Source organism: Bos indicus, chromosome 1 (genome assembly GCF_029378745.1).
Source record: "Bos indicus isolate NIAB-ARS_2022 breed Sahiwal x Tharparkar chromosome 1, NIAB-ARS_B.indTharparkar_mat_pri_1.0, whole genome shotgun sequence".
Taxonomy (NCBI): domain Eukaryota; kingdom Metazoa; phylum Chordata; class Mammalia; order Artiodactyla; family Bovidae; genus Bos; species Bos indicus.
This window is the reverse complement of record NC_091760.1, coordinates 143895682-143912430: the sequence shown is the minus strand read 5'-3', so window position 1 is coordinate 143912430 and position 16749 is coordinate 143895682. Positions and strand designations below refer to the sequence as shown.

General features: G+C 56.3%; 1 protein-coding gene across 1 annotated transcript; it reads left to right on the top strand.

Moving 5' to 3' along the window:
* Positions 1-4783: 4783 nt before the first annotated feature.
* On the top strand, positions 4784-16229 carry SIK1 (salt inducible kinase 1). The gene is made up of 14 exons (XM_070795497.1): positions 4784-4938; positions 5326-5496; positions 5942-6058; positions 8612-8675; positions 8838-8999; positions 9176-9300; positions 9527-9650; positions 10233-10456; positions 10709-10855; positions 11327-11449; positions 11554-11770; positions 12278-12553; positions 13234-13468; positions 13872-16229. The coding sequence occupies exons 2-14, from the start codon at positions 5341-5343 to the stop codon at positions 14236-14238; spliced, it is 2337 nt and encodes a 778-aa protein (XP_070651598.1). The 5' UTR covers positions 4784-4938; positions 5326-5340; the 3' UTR covers positions 14239-16229.
* The last annotated feature ends 520 nt before the right edge of the window (positions 16230-16749 follow it).

Sequence of the window (16749 nt, the reverse complement as noted above, 5' to 3'; positions counted from 1 at the left end):
GTCACCACGGCCACCCCATTAGCTGTGCCCAGTGCCTCAGTGGTGACAGGAACAGAGACAGGAGGAGAGAGCTTAGAACTTGGGGTTGTGGGACCAACAGGAAGCTCCTGCCTGTGTGGGTATGAACCCCAGAGAGTTGAGAATCTGCTCTGCCCGTCCATGGCTGCCTCCCCAGAGCCCCAGGGACCCCCAGCCTGGGCCCAACATCCCCAGGCCAGATATTCCATCTCCCTCAGCCTGTGGAGGGCCTGGTCTGAGAAATGGAGCCATCATCACAGCAGTCACGGAACAAATGGGTCCCACCCATAGGAGGGGAAGCCACGGACGGTTGACCCACTTGGTGGTGCCGGCCGGCCAGTTCAGCCAAGCTCCTGAGTTAGCCTGTGAAGATCTGGGCTCTCCTGTCTGCTGAATGCCAGGTCAGAGATTGTGATTCTCAGACAAAGTGCACACATGGCTATTAATGTGTCCGTGTCAAGCTCTGCAAGCACAGAGGGCAGCAGAAGTGACCAGGGCTGCCCCTGAGGCCCAAGGATGCTGCTGGTGGCTGATCTTATTCTGAAATCACAGGGCTGATGCCTTTGATAAACCACACGAAACCAGATGAAGCAAAGCCAGGAGGCTTTGAGTCCCTAGGAGGAGGGTGTCAAGAGAGAAAAGTGGGGTCTTCCCTGGTGGTCCAGGGGTTAAGGCTTTGCCTTCCAATGCAGGGCGTGCGGGTTCCAGCCCTGAGCAGGGAGCTGAGGTCCCTGTGGCCTCAGGGTTTTGGTTTTTTGGCCAAAAAACCAAAACATAAAACAAAAACAATACTGTAACAAATTCAATAAAGACTTTCAGTTCAGTTCAGTTCAGTCTCTCAGTCACGTCCGACTCTTTGCGACCCCATGAACTGTAGCACGCCAGGCCTCCCTGTCCATCACCAACTCCCGGAGTTCACCCAAACTCATGTGCATTGAGTCAGTGATGCCATTCAGCCATCTCATCCTCTGTCGTCCCCTTCTCCTCCTGCCCCCAATCCCTCCAAGCATCAGGGTCTTTTCAAATGAGTCAGCTCTTTGCATCAGGTGGCCAAAGGATTAGAATTTCAGCTTCAACATCATCCTTACAATGAACACCCAGGACTGATCTCCTTCAGAATGGACTGGTTGGATCTCCTTGCAGTCCAAGGGACTCTCAAGAGTCTTCTCCAACACCACAGTTCAAAAGCATCAATTCTTTGACACTCAGCTTTCTTCACAGTCCAGCTCTCACATCCATACGTGACCACTGGAAAAACCATAGCCTTGACTAGATGGCCAAGGCTGTGGTCCGTGTGATTAGATTGACTAGTTTTCTGTGATTATGGTTTGTGTGTCTGCCCTCTGATGCCTCTCACAACACCTACCGTCTTACTTGGGTAATAAAGACTTTTAAAAGTGGAAAAAAGAAAGCCTTGTCTTACTCGGGGTGACCAGGGGAAAGCCATCTGGAGAGGGGTGTGGCTGTTCCCCTGCCTTTAGTCACAGAGGGAAGCAGGTTTAGGACGCCTTACGGGGGCAGGTGGGGCACACCCTGCTGTGTGTAAATGCTGCCTCCAGGCCCAGCTCTCAGAGTGTATTGATTTATTTTGAGAATTTCACATCTTGCTCCTGTTCAGAGCCTTGGGGTGCCTGGCCAGGACAGTGTGAATGCTAAAGAGACCCACTTCCTGTTACAGGGTCTGCAGGCTCAAGAGCAAGAAACAGGAAGACCAATTCCAGAAATACTGCCATTATAAGACAGGCTTAAGAAACTCCAAATGGAAAAGAAATCTTTGTTTCTGACTCTGCAACGATGTATCTACATCTATTATCTATACCTGTATCTGATATGCCTATGCCTGTGTTATCTATGTCTATCTACATACAGGCATAGATATGGACATCTTGAGCTCCTCTCTTCCTAGGAGAATGAGACGCAGAGAGAAGACACCAGGGACCCGCAGGCACTCACCTGCTGTCCCTTGTTCTGTGACGCAAGAGCATTCCTCGGGCTCATCCCAGTGACATCCAGCGCACAAATGGCTCTGCCCTCTCACCTACCCAGCTCCAGATCTGGCTGGAGTCTTTAGAAAGGTCACCGACATTAGCAAACACCCGGCTGTTGGGAAGCACTTTTGTCTGAGCCGAAAAGAAACTGCAGTCAAAAGAGCTGAAAGCTGCCTCCCCAGAGAAGGCCCCTGGACCCAGGCTCACCTGACCCCGCCCCCAGCCCTTCCTGAGGGTCCCACCATCTGACAGCCCAACATGGGGTGGCCATCCCTCAGCCCCTTGGGCAGTGAGCCGGCTCTTCGGACAACGCAGGCAGAGAGAGGTTGGGATTCTCCCAGCACCCTGTGAATTTGTGCTGATGGGCCTCTGCATCCAAGATCTAGAGCAGGGTGCCAGACCCCCAGAAGGAGAGTAAACTACTTTGTAAATAACTCACGGTTGTAAACTACTCAGCTGGAAGGAAGAATATTCCTCCAAATTCTCTATGGATAAACCTGGGACAGATAACGAGGGCATTTTGAAAGACTAAGGGAAACTCTGAGACTATTAATGGCCTTGAAAGGCCTTTCAAGACAAACTAAAGCCACAAACTGTGCCCAGGGAGGGGGGTGATGGCACATGTTAGCCCCAGCCTGTGACTGGGCACCAGAGAAGCATATCCGATTCCATGAGACACCCTCGAGGGGCAGCTGGCCAGCACCGAAAAGGTGTTGCACCTCCCCAGAAGGTGTCCAAGCTCTGTATCCATTTCGCTTACCTCTTGCTCCCCACCCTCTCCTCTGAAGTCATACTTGAACACAAGGAAAACGATTGCAGGCCGGGTGCTGTGCTGAGTCGCTCAGTCGTTTCCGACTCTTTGTGACTCCGTGGACTGTAGCCTGCCAGGCTCCTCTGTCCATAGAGTTTCCCAGGCAAGAATACTGGAGTGGGTAGCCATGCCCTTCTCCAGGGGATCTTCCTGACCCAGGGATTGAACCCAGGTCCCCTGTATTGCAGGCAGATTCTTCTGCCTTCCATCTGCCTCCCTAATATTTAATAAATAGTATTTGCCATAGGCTGTGTCTTCCCTTAGACAGTGTCTTCTCTGCAGAGGCGTAAAGGAACATGCATTGAGCAGTGATGCCAATGGAAACTGTCACCTGCTGCCATTTTCATGCTCTCCCCCTCCTGCCTTGACCTCTGTCCTGAGGGCACAGGTCCCTGCCAGCTCCTCCACCGAAGCTCGAGGAGACAGCATGGTGGACCCGGCAGCAGACAAAAGTGACCAAGGCCAAGGGACCTGCAGTGTCCACCCTCGCAGGGATGAGGTCCTTGCTCACTGTTGACCCTCCTGTTGGCCCTTTTGGAGGGCTCTCCCTCCCACCTGCACCCCCGTCCCCAAGGGACAGGACCCTTTTGTCATCTGCATACAAAGCACCTGGACTGAGTCAAAAGAAAGCGAAGTGTTAGTCACTCAATCACGTCTGACCTTCAGGACTCCATGCACTGTAGCCGCCAGGCCCCTCTGTCCATGGGATTCTCCAGGCAAGAATACTAGAGTGGGTTGCCATTCCTTCTCCAGGGGAACTTTCCTACCCGGGGATCAAACCCAGGTCTCCTGCATTGCAGGCACATTCTTTACCATCTGAGCCATCAGGGAAACTGGCCTTTATTTAAGGTGTGCTAACTGGATTTCTCAACACCCTGGTCCTTCAGGAGTGGGGTCCATTCCCACCTAGACCTCAGGTCAGCCCAGAAATCAGCTCACTGGGCTTTCTTCTTCTCTCCAGCCTGCTAGGTTTCTTCAGCAAAGGGCTGCCTCCAGTCACCAGCTGGCTGCTGACCTCAGATTGGAGGTGAATGGGCCGGGTGGGCTGAACCACTCCCCTGGGGGCTCACCGCACTCAGGCAGCCCCCAGGCCCCCAGTGTAGGTTACAGAGAGGCTGACCGGTTTCCAGTGTTGACGTTTCAGTACAGAGCAAGAGCAGTCGAAGTGGGACGCCCATGACTTCCATGTCCGTGCTTGCCACGCTCAGAAGGGTCCCTGGCGGGTGGCGGCTCCTCCGTGGAGCCGGTGACCGATATGGGGGGTGAGACCTGGCCTGCTGTCATCTGCACCTCGTATGGCCACATTCTGCGCGTCTGTGACCTTTCCCGGGCCCCACCTGGTACTTCCCCTGAGGCTCCAAGGCCGAGCACTTCCGAAGGAAACTAGGGGACACATGAAACTCGCAGCCCGATAATAGGGACCCGGGAGTAGGGGTCTGCAGAGGACGCAGCCGCAACCGTGCTGCACTTAAGGAGTTTCAGAACCGCGCTAGAACCAAGCCTGCTGGGAGGAAGCGAGAAGGGGGAGACCAGCGCGAAGGCGGCCGTGCGCCCGTTTGAGGAAGGGCAGGCTCTCACTGGGGACGAAACGGTTAAGCCTCCCGCAGCGCCCTAGGCGTCCGGTAGGGGTCGCGCGCCGGCGGGAGCGCGGGCGCTCGCGGGCGGGCCTCAGGCGGCCGGGGCCCCTGACGTCACCGCCCCACGGTCGCCATGGCGACGGCCTCATCAGCGCGCGCGTCAGAGCCGCCAGTCTCTTGGCAACCGCCCGATCTCCCGCTCTCCCTCCGCCTGGCGCTCGGCCGCGCGTCGCTCTGGCGTCAAAAGGACGTCAATGGGGATGTATCAATCCGGCGGCGGCGGCGTGGGCGGGGCTGCCGTGGGCGGGGCCGGCGGCGTGGGGGAGTGACGGGGCGGGCCCGGGAGCCCGGGGGCGGGGCCGGGGGCGGGGCGGACGGCGCGTGCGGCTGGAGAGCGCGGCTCCCGGCTCAGAGCTGACATGCGGCGCAGCCCGGGCGGCAGGCGGCGGAGCAGTTGGCGGCCGGGCAGAGCGAACGGCCGAACAGGCGGCGGGGGCCGCGGGGCGAGCGGTGTCCCAGCCTCGGCGCTCCGAGGGCGGCGGAGGTGAGGCGCGGCCCGGTGGGCCGGTGGCCGCCGCCGGGCTCGGGGCTGCGGGCTCGGCGGCCCCGCAGGTGCGCGCGCGGGGTTTTCGGGCCGGGGCGCCGCCGCCGGCTTCCCCTTTGTTGTGCGGCAGACAGCTGGGGGCCGTGGGAGCGAGGGTCCAGGGCTCAGGACGGAGACGGGCGCGGGCCGCGGTCCACGCGTCCCGCGGGGCTTGGGACCCGGAGCCTGAGCGGATCCGGCTGCGGGCGGCGGGCGTATGAGCGGGGCGCACGGCTCCCGGATCGGGTCTCGCGGTGGAGCAAGTCGTCGGCGGGGGCGGTGGCCGCGGGTCCGCGCGCCCGGGGTCGGGTCTGCAGACGCCAAGCTGAGCGCGCCCCCCGCCCGTAGGTGCGGCCCGGAACCATGGTGATCATGTCCGAGTTGAGCGCGGCCCCCGCGGGCTCGGGCCAGGGCCAGCAGAAGCCTCTCCGGGTGGGCTTCTACGACATCGAGCGGACCCTCGGCAAGGGCAATTTCGCGGTGGTGAAGCTGGCCCGGCATCGAGTCACCAAAACGCAGGTGCGTGGTGGGGGCGGAACCCCGGGGTGGACCCTCCGCGGGTGGATACCCCCTTTCCCCGAAGTCGGGGAAGCTGGTGAAATCCCTCCTTGTGGGGTCCATCGTCCCAAGGTCGAAACGCTGACAGTTTTTATCAGTTCTGTATAGAAAGAAATGCGATATGTTATGATTATGCGTAAATTGTACAGATACTGGGGAGTAGCAAGAAGGATAATGACCAAATACCCAGGAGTGCAGCTGGAGCCTGTAAAACGAGTCTGCAGAGACTTAAGACATTTATTGAACTTTGACTTTTTTGGTTACTTTTGTTATTTTCCTCCCTAAGTTTTTGTGACCTTTGGGGACATGAAGTGTTTTAGAAATTAACCTGCAAAAAACGAAGTGTGTAAATTAGCTCAACGCAGAGTTTTATTTCAACAAAATATCCTTTATTAATAATTTGTAGGTTGCAATAAAAATAATCGACAAAGCACGATTAGATTCAAGCAATTTGGAGAAAATCTATCGAGAGGTTCAGATCATGAAGCTTCTGAATCATCCTCACATTATAAAGCTCTATCAGGTAAGGATTCAAGTGTGCGTTCCACTGTTACTTCTGGCAAGTGTATCATTTTTTAATTTTCAACAACTTAAGTCTACAGTTTCTGAAGGTTGTCTCGCTGGGTGGGAGTCAGGGAGTTGATTGTAGAAGGTAAAAAGATTGATTTTTGTGAGCTGTGCACTAATTTTTTCTTGCTTTTGGATTATAATCCAGATTTGCTTCATTTAAGTTTTATTTGATACTGTTACTTGCTCCAGTTTTGGATGCGTTGGAGGTCAATTGTTAAATTTACTATGAAAACAAACAAAAAAAACACATGGATTTCTGTATTGCTGAGAGTCAACCATTTAGTGTGAAAGGACAAATTTGAGTCTAGACACTTCTACCTCGGCAGATTTTTAATAAACTTTAAAACTAGCTGCTCTTACCAGTTTTTGTAAACTTACCTATGCCAAGGCAGCAGTGAGCATTTGTCTCTTCTGTTTCAACCCTCCCATCAGAAATGGAGACATAAAACACCTGTGCCCAGGTGAGAGCAGGGAACTTGACATCTAATCCACATTGAGAACGCACCTCACCCTGTCCGCCTGTTGGTTTGCTTTGTGACTTTATTTTTGTTCTCCTGTTAAGACTAATAAATTGTACCTTTGGAAACTAGGTGCTGATTTTATTAGGACAGCAGAGCGATCTCTTCCTTAGCCAGCCACTTCTGTAGAATGAACTTAGATCCACTTCGGAAGGATGTGTTCTTTGCATTCACCCAGTTGTGTTGGGTATAAGTTCCTTTTGAGGAGTCTCATGAAACCCTGTGGATCCACGATGAATAGAGGACCATGTGTGTGTGGGGGGGTGTGCCCTTGGCAAGGCGAGGTGGAGAGAGGACTGTGATTGAAGTGACCCTGGGGAACGCTGCTGCCCTCGGTTACAATGAAGGATGAGGGAGTCACAAGGCTCGTGTTCCCCTAATGACAGTTTACTCGGCGTCGTTAAGCGCACAGCTCACGTCACGTGCACTCCGGTTCATGTTTTGTTTCTGTTGTCGTCGCGTCGTGAGGCCCAGATAAGATGTTTCCTCCACAGTGGCTGATGTCAGTGCCTGAGCAATGTGCCCACCCCGTTTCCGCAGGAGTGGGCTAAAGCCTGCCTGCCTTTGACTTTGCCGAGGGGGATGAGCCAGGGCCTTCCCTGTCTTCCTGTCCTCCGCTGACCCTGGGCAGGAGGAGCCCGGGTAGCCAGATGCCTGGCCCCTGGGATCCACGTTGAGGTCTTTTCTGGGGGTGAATTTGCTCCGCTCCAGGACCTGCTGTTGGAAGATGACGGGCTCAGTGGGCAGCAATGATTGTACAGCTCTCGTTGTGACACTAATGTCTAATTTGCATCCAGCTGGCCCGGGCCCCAGAACCTTGGAGAGACACTTCAACTCTTTCCTCGAGGTTTTTTTTTTTAAACTTCAAACGTGTTGACTCTTAAATCTTTCTGCCTCTCTTTTTTTAAACTGAGGAAGGGGATAAACTCAAAGTCCCTCCACCACACAGGTCCAAGGCAGTTACAATTGCAGCTAAACTGCATTGTGTCTGCTCTTCTCTTTAAGTTTATGGCTCAAAGTACCTTTTTAAAGGAATAATTACATTTTGAACCTCGAAGAGCTCTTTTTTAAATAAGGATAACTTCCTCTGAAATAGTCCCTGGTGGTCCAGTGGTTAACACTTTGCCTTCCAATGCAGGGGTTGTGGGTTTGATCCCTGTAAAGGGAGCTAATTTAGATCCACATACTTCGAGGCCAAAAAACGGAAATATAAAACAGAAGCAATATTGTAACAAATTCAATAGTTTAAAAAATGAAATATTTTAAAATACATGAGTCTGTTTTACTCCTTTCAGTACCAAAGATTTGAATTTGACCTTGTTTCTTAGTTATGTTTTAAACTCTTAAAAACATCTTTTTTTCAACATGAAATAAAATTCTCGGATCAGTAAACAAACCTTTCAGGTGTATTTGACGTTGGCTGTTGCTATTGACACACACGCTGAGTGGTTTGCTGTACAGAGAATGGTCTTTCATAGCTTACCTGGCAAAGCCGGCCTCTCTCAGCCTAATGTATCAGGTCAGTCAGTAACGCAAGTAGGGAGGGGAACTTCTTATCTATTATTCAACTTGTGCTGGCCCTAGGCATGGATAATCTGTTGTCTGCTCAGCTTCTAGTAGAAAGGCCTCGCAGAACTCTTAGCATCTATTTTATTTCTGGGGCCTGCAGAGCCTTCACTTTGGGTGAGGAAAGTGAGTTAAAAATATGGCAGAGGCAAGTTGCAGTTCGAGCAGATGTTTTTGGAAGCAGATGCGTATTGAGGTGGACAGGTTAGTGAGGAGCTCACATCTGATTTTAAAAAACTTCCTGAGTAGGAAGTCCCTTTGTCTCTTTATTGCGGAAGTTTTTCTTTTCTTTCCCTATTTTTTGAAATAACAAATATACTTATTCTGGAGAAGTTAAAAATTTACAGGATTTCAAGCGGATTCTTGAAACATTGATATGTTCCTTTTTCACGTGATTAAACGTCAGGTCTTTGTTTTTTTAGGTTATGGAAACGAAGGATATGCTGTACATTGTCACTGAATTTGCAAAAAATGGAGAAATGTTTGGTAAGCCACGCTGATTTTTGATATCTATTGGAAAGAAATGGTAGTAACTTGTTCCCACTCGCCCCTCCAGTGGTGGGGTCTCCCCAGCATTCTTTCTCTGTGCCCCGAGCAACAACTGGACTTTTGGGTTTGGGGCTAGAGCTTCGTTTTGTCCCTCCTCAGATTACTTGACCTCCAATGGGCACCTGAGCGAGAGTGAAGCTCGGAAGAAGTTCTGGCAGATTCTGTCAGCCGTGGAGTACTGCCACAGCCACAACATCGTACATCGGGACCTAAAGACGGAGAACCTGCTGCTGGACGACAACATGGACATCAAGCTGGCGGGTGAGGGCCAGGAACGTGCCCAGTGGGAGGGGTGCCTGCGGGTGAGGGGCCGCGAGTGTGCTCCGTGTGAGGGGTGTACCTGCTTGCCAGGGGTCCGTGCTTTCTTGCACGAGCCTTTGAAACTTCGACCTTGCTGTTTCTGCCACAACTTCATCGCCTGTTTCTTTGCCTCTCAGATTTTGGGTTTGGGAACTTCTACAACCCAGGAGAACCTCTGTCCACGTGGTGTGGAAGCCCCCCATATGCAGCCCCGGAGGTCTTCGAGGGGAAGGAGTATGAAGGCCCCCAGCTGGACATCTGGGTAGGAGCCTGGGTGGTACATGGGACATGTGTGGGGCGGGGGGGCCTGGGGGGGATTCAGGTGCATGTGGTGGGGGACTTGGAGTGGGCATGGGTGTGTGGGGGGGTGGAGGGGGTCTGGAGGGGATGCAGGTGCGCAGGGTTGGGGGCTCGGAGGGGGCACGGGCGCACAGGGTGGAGGGCTCTGATGCCTGGGCACAGGTGCTGACCTGGTCCTCCTTCTGCAGAGCCTGGGCGTCGTGCTGTACGTCCTCGTGTGCGGGTCTCTGCCCTTCGACGGGCCCAACCTGCCGGCCCTGCGGCAGCGGGTGTTAGAAGGCCGGTTCCGCATCCCCTTCTTCATGTCCCGAGGTAGGTGAGGACCTGGCCTCCTCCGGGCGCATGGGGTTGGCAGCCTGCTGGCCATGCATTGGGTAACTTGGGATGAGAGTCTGAGGGGAGGAGGAGGAATTCATTTCCTGCAAGGCCTGCTTGGCCGTCTTCTGAGTCTGCTGTTGGGCCCGGCAGCCAGTCCCGTGTCGCTGTGGGGTGTTCACCAGGTGCCTATGAGGCTGCTTATGGGCCCTGCGTATGGGGCTGGCCTGCCCCTTTCAGGCTGTTGGGAAGCCGGCTGGGACCCAGTGTCCCAAGTCTCACCCACCCCACACTGGGCTTCTCTCTTCTGCTCTGACCGCTGCCTAGTAACACACAGGACAGGGGTTCTAGGTGGTTCTCAGTCTAGTGGACTTGAGGACCACGTCCTCCAGGGGCCGATCCCTCAGCCGGTGGCCTTCCTTGCTGGCAGTCCTCTTGGCCTCTGTGTTCCCCGGGATGGTCACTGGTCTGCTTGCCATTTGCTGGGGAGCTGTGTGCCCTGCAGGAGCCCAGGCGGGAGGTGGGAACGCATGGGCGGGCGGCCCGTGCGCAGACTCAGCGCTCCGCTCCCACCTCCAGACTGTGAGACGCTGATCCGCCGCATGCTGGTGGTGGAGCCCGCCAAGCGCATCACCATCGCCCAGATCCGGCAGCACAGGTGGATGCAGGCTGAGCCGGCCCTGGTGCTGCCGGCCTGCCCAGGCTTCTCCCTGCTCGGCTACACCTCCAGCGTGGGCGACTACGACGAACAGGCCCTGGGCATCATGCAGATGCTGGGTGTCGACCGGAAGAAGACCGTGGAGGTGAGCCGCCTGGCTGCCTGGCTGCCTGCCTGCCTGCCGTGGTGGGGAAGAGGGCGCCTTCCCTGGGTGGCTGATCGGAGAAGCTGGCTCTTGCCAGCCAGGTTAGAATGGGAGCAGCATGGCTCATTTAAGGGCTGCTCGTCTGCTAGAAAGGGTACTCTCGTCCGCCCCAGAATAACCCCAGAGTGGTCTCGTCAGGGACCGTCCCTTCTGCCAGCCCCTCTCTGACCCCCACCCTCTTCTCTGCCCCAGTCACTGCAGAAGAGAAGCTACAACCACTTTGCCGCCATTTATTACCTCCTCGTGGAGCGGCTGAAGGAGTACCGGCTCGCCCAGCCAGCCCGCCCTGGCCCTGCCCGGCAGCAGAGGCCCCGGAGCACAGACCTCAGTGGTTTCGAGGTGAGGGGGCAGCGAGTGCCTTTGATTCCTCACCCACCACCTGTGTCTCTGCCTTGGACTGTGTCCCCAAGTTAGGAGTCCCCCTCTCAGACACCCCTAGGAGGGGTTGCAGACCGAGCCCCGAGGTCACGTCCCCTCACCCGTTAGGCACTGGATAGGGATCCTGTGTGAGCCGCTCGCTGGCAGACGGCATGATGGAGAGGGGGTGCCAGCCTCTCTGCTGGGGTTCAGACCCTGCCCATCAGCCCCCTGTTCCTTCACTGCCCCTGGTGCCACCTCCCGGCTGCTCCTCCTGGTCTCCCTGCTCAGCAAGGCATTGGAGAGAGGGTGCGCGTGTCCTGAGCCTGTCCGGTCACAGCTGAGGCTCGTTAAATCAGAAACCAGCCTGGTCTGTCAGGTGGTGCCGTGTTGCCGGTGGTCATTCCCCGCCGCTGTGCCTCACGGCCTCTGTCTTCATCTGCCGGCCCACAGGTGCCTCAGGAAGGCCTCCCTGGAGACGCTCTCCGCTCCGCCCTGCTGTGCACGCAGCCCCAGACCTTGGGGCAGTCTGTCCTACAGGCCGAAATGGACTATGACCTCCACAGCTCCCTGCAGGTGTGTGAGCACCTCGTGGGGGGCGTCTGGGGTGGGCGTATCTGGTCCCCAGTGGTGGGGACTCTCCCGAGCCTGGCCTCACGGTCTGTGTATGTCCCTCGCAGCCCCTAATGTTCCCCGTGGACACCAGCTTTGGCGGGGTGTGCCGGCATCGCTCCATCTCCCCCAGCAGCCTTCTGGACACGGCCATCAGCGAGGAGGCCAGGCCAGGCCCAGGCCTGGACGAGGAGCAGGAGGTGCAGGAGCCCCTGCCCAGCAGCACAGGCCGGAGGCACACGCTGGCCGAGGTCTCCACGTGCTTCTCCCCAGGCGCCCCGCCATGTAAGTGTCCCTGGGGGCCACGCACACACCTGACAGGTGGGCTTAGGGGCGGGGCAGCCTCTTCTGATGACAGTGCTCCAGGTTTGCCATTCCTGAGCACCCGAGGCCTGATGGACCATACTTACACCCAACAGGGAGCTCTCGAGCATCAGGGCTGGAGGGGATTTAGCCGTCCTTGGGCTGGCAGGACAGCTCCTTGGCCCAGGCCCCTCTGTGTCCCGGGTGCAAGCTCCACTGTCGGCTGTGGAGCCCCCGGTGCTGGCTGTCAGGGCTCCCTGGACTCTGGTAGCCTCTGCCTGTCACGGACGTCCTGTCCACAGAGTTGAGGGTAAGGGTGGTGGGGGATACAGCTGTCTGCCCCATCAGAGGGCCGGGTTTGCAGGAGACGCTGCAGAGGATGCAGAGCCCCAGAGGCGTGAGTGCTTAGACTCATGGTGAAGTGTTGAGCACTGGGGGTGGGTCTGGCCTCAGGGTCCCCAGGGCCTCAGCTGCACCCGCTTCCCACAGGTATTGTCGTCTCACCCTCCGTGGCCAGTCCTTGTGAAGGCACCAGCTCAGACAGCTGCCTGACCTCTGCGGGCGATGGCCTAGCTGGGCTCAGTGGACACCTGGCTGCTCAGGGGCTTGTGGGTGCCTGCTCCCCACTCAGACTGGCCTCGCCACTGCTGGGCACCCAGTCTGCCACGCCTATGCTGCAGGCGCAGGGGGCCCTGCGAGGAGCTGCCCTGCTGCCCGTCAGCTTCCAGGAGGGCCGGAGGGCGTCAGACACCTCGCTCACTCAAGGTGACTTTCTCTTTCATGCCCACTTCTACCTTCTCCGGGAGACCCGAGTGTACCCACCGCCCCCGGGGGCAGGGCATCACTTTGTCCCTTGTGGCAGGTGGCTATCCTCTCTCCAGGCAGTTCTGGTAGAGCAGCAGTGCCCCTCCAGGCAGGCCAGAGCTGCTGCCTGGGTTCTAGATGCCCTGGCTTCTAGGACAAACTCATGGGGTCTCTAGAAGGTGGTCCTAAAAGCCCAAGAGGTGCTTAGACGCCAGGCAGCAGGTCCCGACCTGGAGGAAGGATGGTCAGGGAGCCTCTGCCATGAAGGCAGTCTACATCAGGCTCTCCCAATGCCCCCTCCAGGCTTGTGGGATGCTGAGGCCCCCTGTACTGCTCACTCCTGCCCTCCACAGGAGTGGAAGGATCCACTGTCTGCCCAGATGTGTGCTTCTTCAGTGCTGGAATTGCTGTCCCAAACCAAACCCTAAAAGGGGATGATGTCCCAACTGTAGGAGGGGGGCTGTCATGAAGTGATGGGGTGACTAGAGGGCCCCTTGACCCTGTAGGAAAGTGTTGACCCCCTCATCCCACCATGTCACACCACGCGGCCCCCCCACTGCCTGGAAGCCCCAGCGAGCTACAGGCCGTTGGTTCTGGGCTGGGGGACAGGTCTGGACACGTGTTGGTTTTGCCTCCCCCAGGGCTAAAAGCCTTCCGGCAGCAGCTGAGGAAGAACGCGAGGACCAAGGGGTTCCTGGGGCTGAACAAGATCAAGGGGCTGGCACGCCAGGTGTGCCAGCCCTCGTCCTCCAGCCGGGCCTCCCGGGGCGGCCCGCATGCCTTCCAGCTGCCCGCGCAGAGCCCAGGCCTGCACGGCGGTGGAGCCGGCAGCTGGGAGGGCAGGGGCATGCTGGAGGACGTGCTGCAGCAGCAGAGGTAGGCCTGTGGGCACCGGCTGAGACCTGGGCAGGGCTCACAGACCTCGGGGCTCCTGAGTATCGTTAGCCCTGAGCTCCTTCCCTGTGGCTGGGGGCGGGGGCGGGGTGCATCAGCTGGTGCGGGAGGGAGGGGGCAGCGAGGAAGAATGTCATGTCTGGTTGGCATCTCTGAGCTGCTCTGAAAGCAGGAGGGGGAAGGAAATGTCAGGAATTGCTCAGGGATTAGTCACACACAGAATGGCGTGTTCTGAGCAGCCCCAGCCCGTGGTTCTGTGGGGTAGGCCTTCCAGCTCTGGCAGGTGGAAACCCGATCGTGTGGCAGTCTGGCCGGCGGCGGGGGGAGCTGCGAGCCACCAGCTGGCCAGCACTGACCTGCTCCCACTGTCCCTCCGTCCGGCCAGGTTGCTCCAGTTACAGCACCACACGACGGCCCCAGCCAGCTGCCAGCCAGTCCCCTTGGTCCTCGCCCCCTGCGACGGCGCCCTCCACATGTCAGGACTGCAGAAGGATCTGGGGCTGGGGCCCAGCCCTCTGCTGCCGCCCCACCTGCTCCAGGCTGGCGTCTCCCCGGTGGCCTCAGCCGCCCAGCTCCTGGATGCCCACCTGCGCATTAGTGGCTCCACAGCTCCCAGCCCCGCCGCAGCGGCCCCCCAGCCACGCTTTGCCATGCTGCCCGTGAGCCTGGAGCCCACAGGGCTGCCCCATGGGGACTGTGAGATGGAAGACCTGACCTCAGGCCCGCTGGGCACCTTCGTCCTGGTTCAGTGAGGGCCCCGGCTGGGACAGCTGACTTCTTGAAGCAATAATTTCAGAGTATGTGAAGATGGTTCCCGACGCAAAGCCAATAACTTTCCAGAAGCGAAACAAGCAATATGTTTGGTGTTTTGGATTTTTTAGTTTATTATTATTATCATTATTTTTTTTTTCCTTGCACTGAGCAACTGTAACTCCGAGTAGAGACTGGAAACTTTTTGAAGAAAAATAATAATCCAGGGGCCTGTTGTTGGGACCGGTGGATGGGATGGGGAGGAGGGCAGTGGGTGGAGCCAGCAGTGGTATGGGCAGGGTCACAGGGGGGTGGCCAGTTGGCCCCAGGAAACCATGGTGTGAGCTGTGTGTCTCCACTGTGTGTATGCGCATGTGTGCGTGTGGATTAGTGGTGTTTTTGTTTTTTTTTTTTTTTTTCACAATTCTCCACTTCCTGAAACACTTATGCTTCACTTGAAAACTGTGAACTTTCCGCTTTATGTATCGGTTTTTGAAAAGCTCTAACCTCCAGTCCAGGAGAAGACGATCTACGAGTTCTTGGAATTCTCTCCCCTGAAATCAGAACCCAGAGGATAGTTTTTCTTATCTTTCGAGAGCATGTTGTATAAACAGCTCGGGAGTTAGTTTTCCAGGATTCTTCGGAGGGGCTGCAGAGAGGAACCTGAGTGAGATGGAGTGAGGTGGGGGCTCCCCTTGGTCACTTGGGCGCCCTCAAAGGGAGTCAGCCAGGGAGGTTTCTTCCTCCTGCACCTCTTATTTCCGCTGCTAATTAAGTTTTTATGCATTTCATTATCAGGGTCCAAAAAGAACAACTGACTGGGGAGGGGAACGTGCAATATGGCGAGTCTGTGATGGGGGTGGCCGGTGTGGGGCTGCTGGTGGTGGGGGGACAGCCCACCCTGTCCGGGCCCCACGCTCGGTGGGCTTTCGTTTTAGGAAAGTGAAATGAGAGGTCAGGTCAGTGTTGTTCAAGCTTTGTTCCTTTTTTAAAGCAAATACTGTACATGTATATACATAGGAGGCAAACATACACTACTTATTTTTTATACTTTTTACTACATTTTTGTGTTCCTGGTTTGAACATCCCTCTCTGGTAACGTGACGACGCACCTGGCGCCAGGTCCAGGTGGAGGCGGGGCCAGCAGGCAGCAGACAGGTGCGCGCTCACCCGGCAGGGAAACTCAGGTGGTAGCCACTGGACTGAGCAGGACAGCCACAGCTCCCACCCCTGCGGCCGATCAGGGCCGTCCGTCGTCCCCCCCACGCCTCCCCCCAACCCAGGTGCCTTCAGCTCACGTCGGCTCTCGCCACCTGCAGCGTTAGGCACGGGTGATGCCGGCCCAGGTGGTGCCGACCCGGGCGATGCTGGCTCGGGAAGGGGGCCCCTGTAGAAGCCAAAGATTGCTGAGGCCCAGGAGGCGGCCCAGCCTGCGTGTTCCCGGCTCCCAGCCCTGTTGCTGCTGCTCCGGGGCTGCTTCAGGATCAGGACAAAGGACTCCGTGTGCCCAGCGGCTGCCAAGTCACCCAAGCCTCTCGTGACTCGCACCAGGAGAGTGCCGGAGGCCCTGGGGCTCCAGCTCAGCCCCCTCCAGAGGCACCATCAGCCCTCACGAGGCCATCCCCCACCCCCGACCCCTCGACGCATCTGTTCGAATGCCATTGATCAAAGGCCTCAGAACTGTGACAAGCACTTTACTCTCACTGCAGTTTTCTCTCGTCGCTGTCAGGCGTGTCTCGTGTTGTGTCCGGCGTGTGCGACGCGTGTGCTGTAGGATTCTCGGCAGCACTGTCCTGCGAACTGAGCACGGGGGCCTGTCCTAGGCCCCGTGCTGTGTGATGAAGATGTACATAGTTTGGGTTTGTTTTTTTTTTTTACCGTAACTGAATTATTTTATTTCTTATGTTCACGTGAGAAACATATGCCAAATGATTAGTGGATGTATGTTTTTTAATTTAATATTTAAATAAAACATTTGGGGAAAAAACCTTGACTTCTTCCCCCGGTTCTTTGTGGCCTCCCTCCTTCTAAGCCGCTCCCTCCAGGTTCGATGAGTCTCAGATCTTAGAGGACAGGGCGAGGTGCCAGCTCCCATGCCTCGCTGAGCCTCAGACCCAGGTTCTCAGCTGCTAGAGCAGAAGGTGCTTGGTGGTCCGGGCTGGGGGGTGGGCCTACTGGTTCTCAGACCCCTTGAGCCCAGGTGGTAGCGCTGCTAATCAGCTGGAGGTCTTAACTGCCAGGTCTGGTTTCAGCCTGTTCTCTTCTCCCAGGGTACCATTCATACTTCCCTCTTCAGCCTTAATGTTCTCTGGATCCACCTGTAAATCAAGGCTTCGGAAGAATCTCACAGCCAAACTATTTCCCAGTTTTTAAAGTTGGTGTCACCACTTTCTAGCAGTAAGGCAGATATGGCTGCTAGACAAAGGGTACTCTTCACTTTGATGCCTGGCAACTCTATTTTTGGTAAAAAAGAAATTCTTGAACCTTTTCACACCCATTAGGATGATCATTTT

Bases quoted from the DNA above. Each gene is read 5' to 3' on its own strand.
- SIK1 (XM_070795497.1), top strand. From the start codon at position 5,341: ATGGTGATCATGTCCGAGTTGAGCGCGGCCCCCGCGGGCTCGGGCCAG. The intron at 5,497-5,941 runs GTGCGTGGTGGG...AATAATTTGTAG, and splicing joins ATCGAGTCACCAAAACGCAG to GTTGCAATAAAAATAATCGA. The intron at 8,676-8,837 runs GTAAGCCACGCT...GTCCCTCCTCAG, and splicing joins AAAAAATGGAGAAATGTTTG to ATTACTTGACCTCCAATGGG.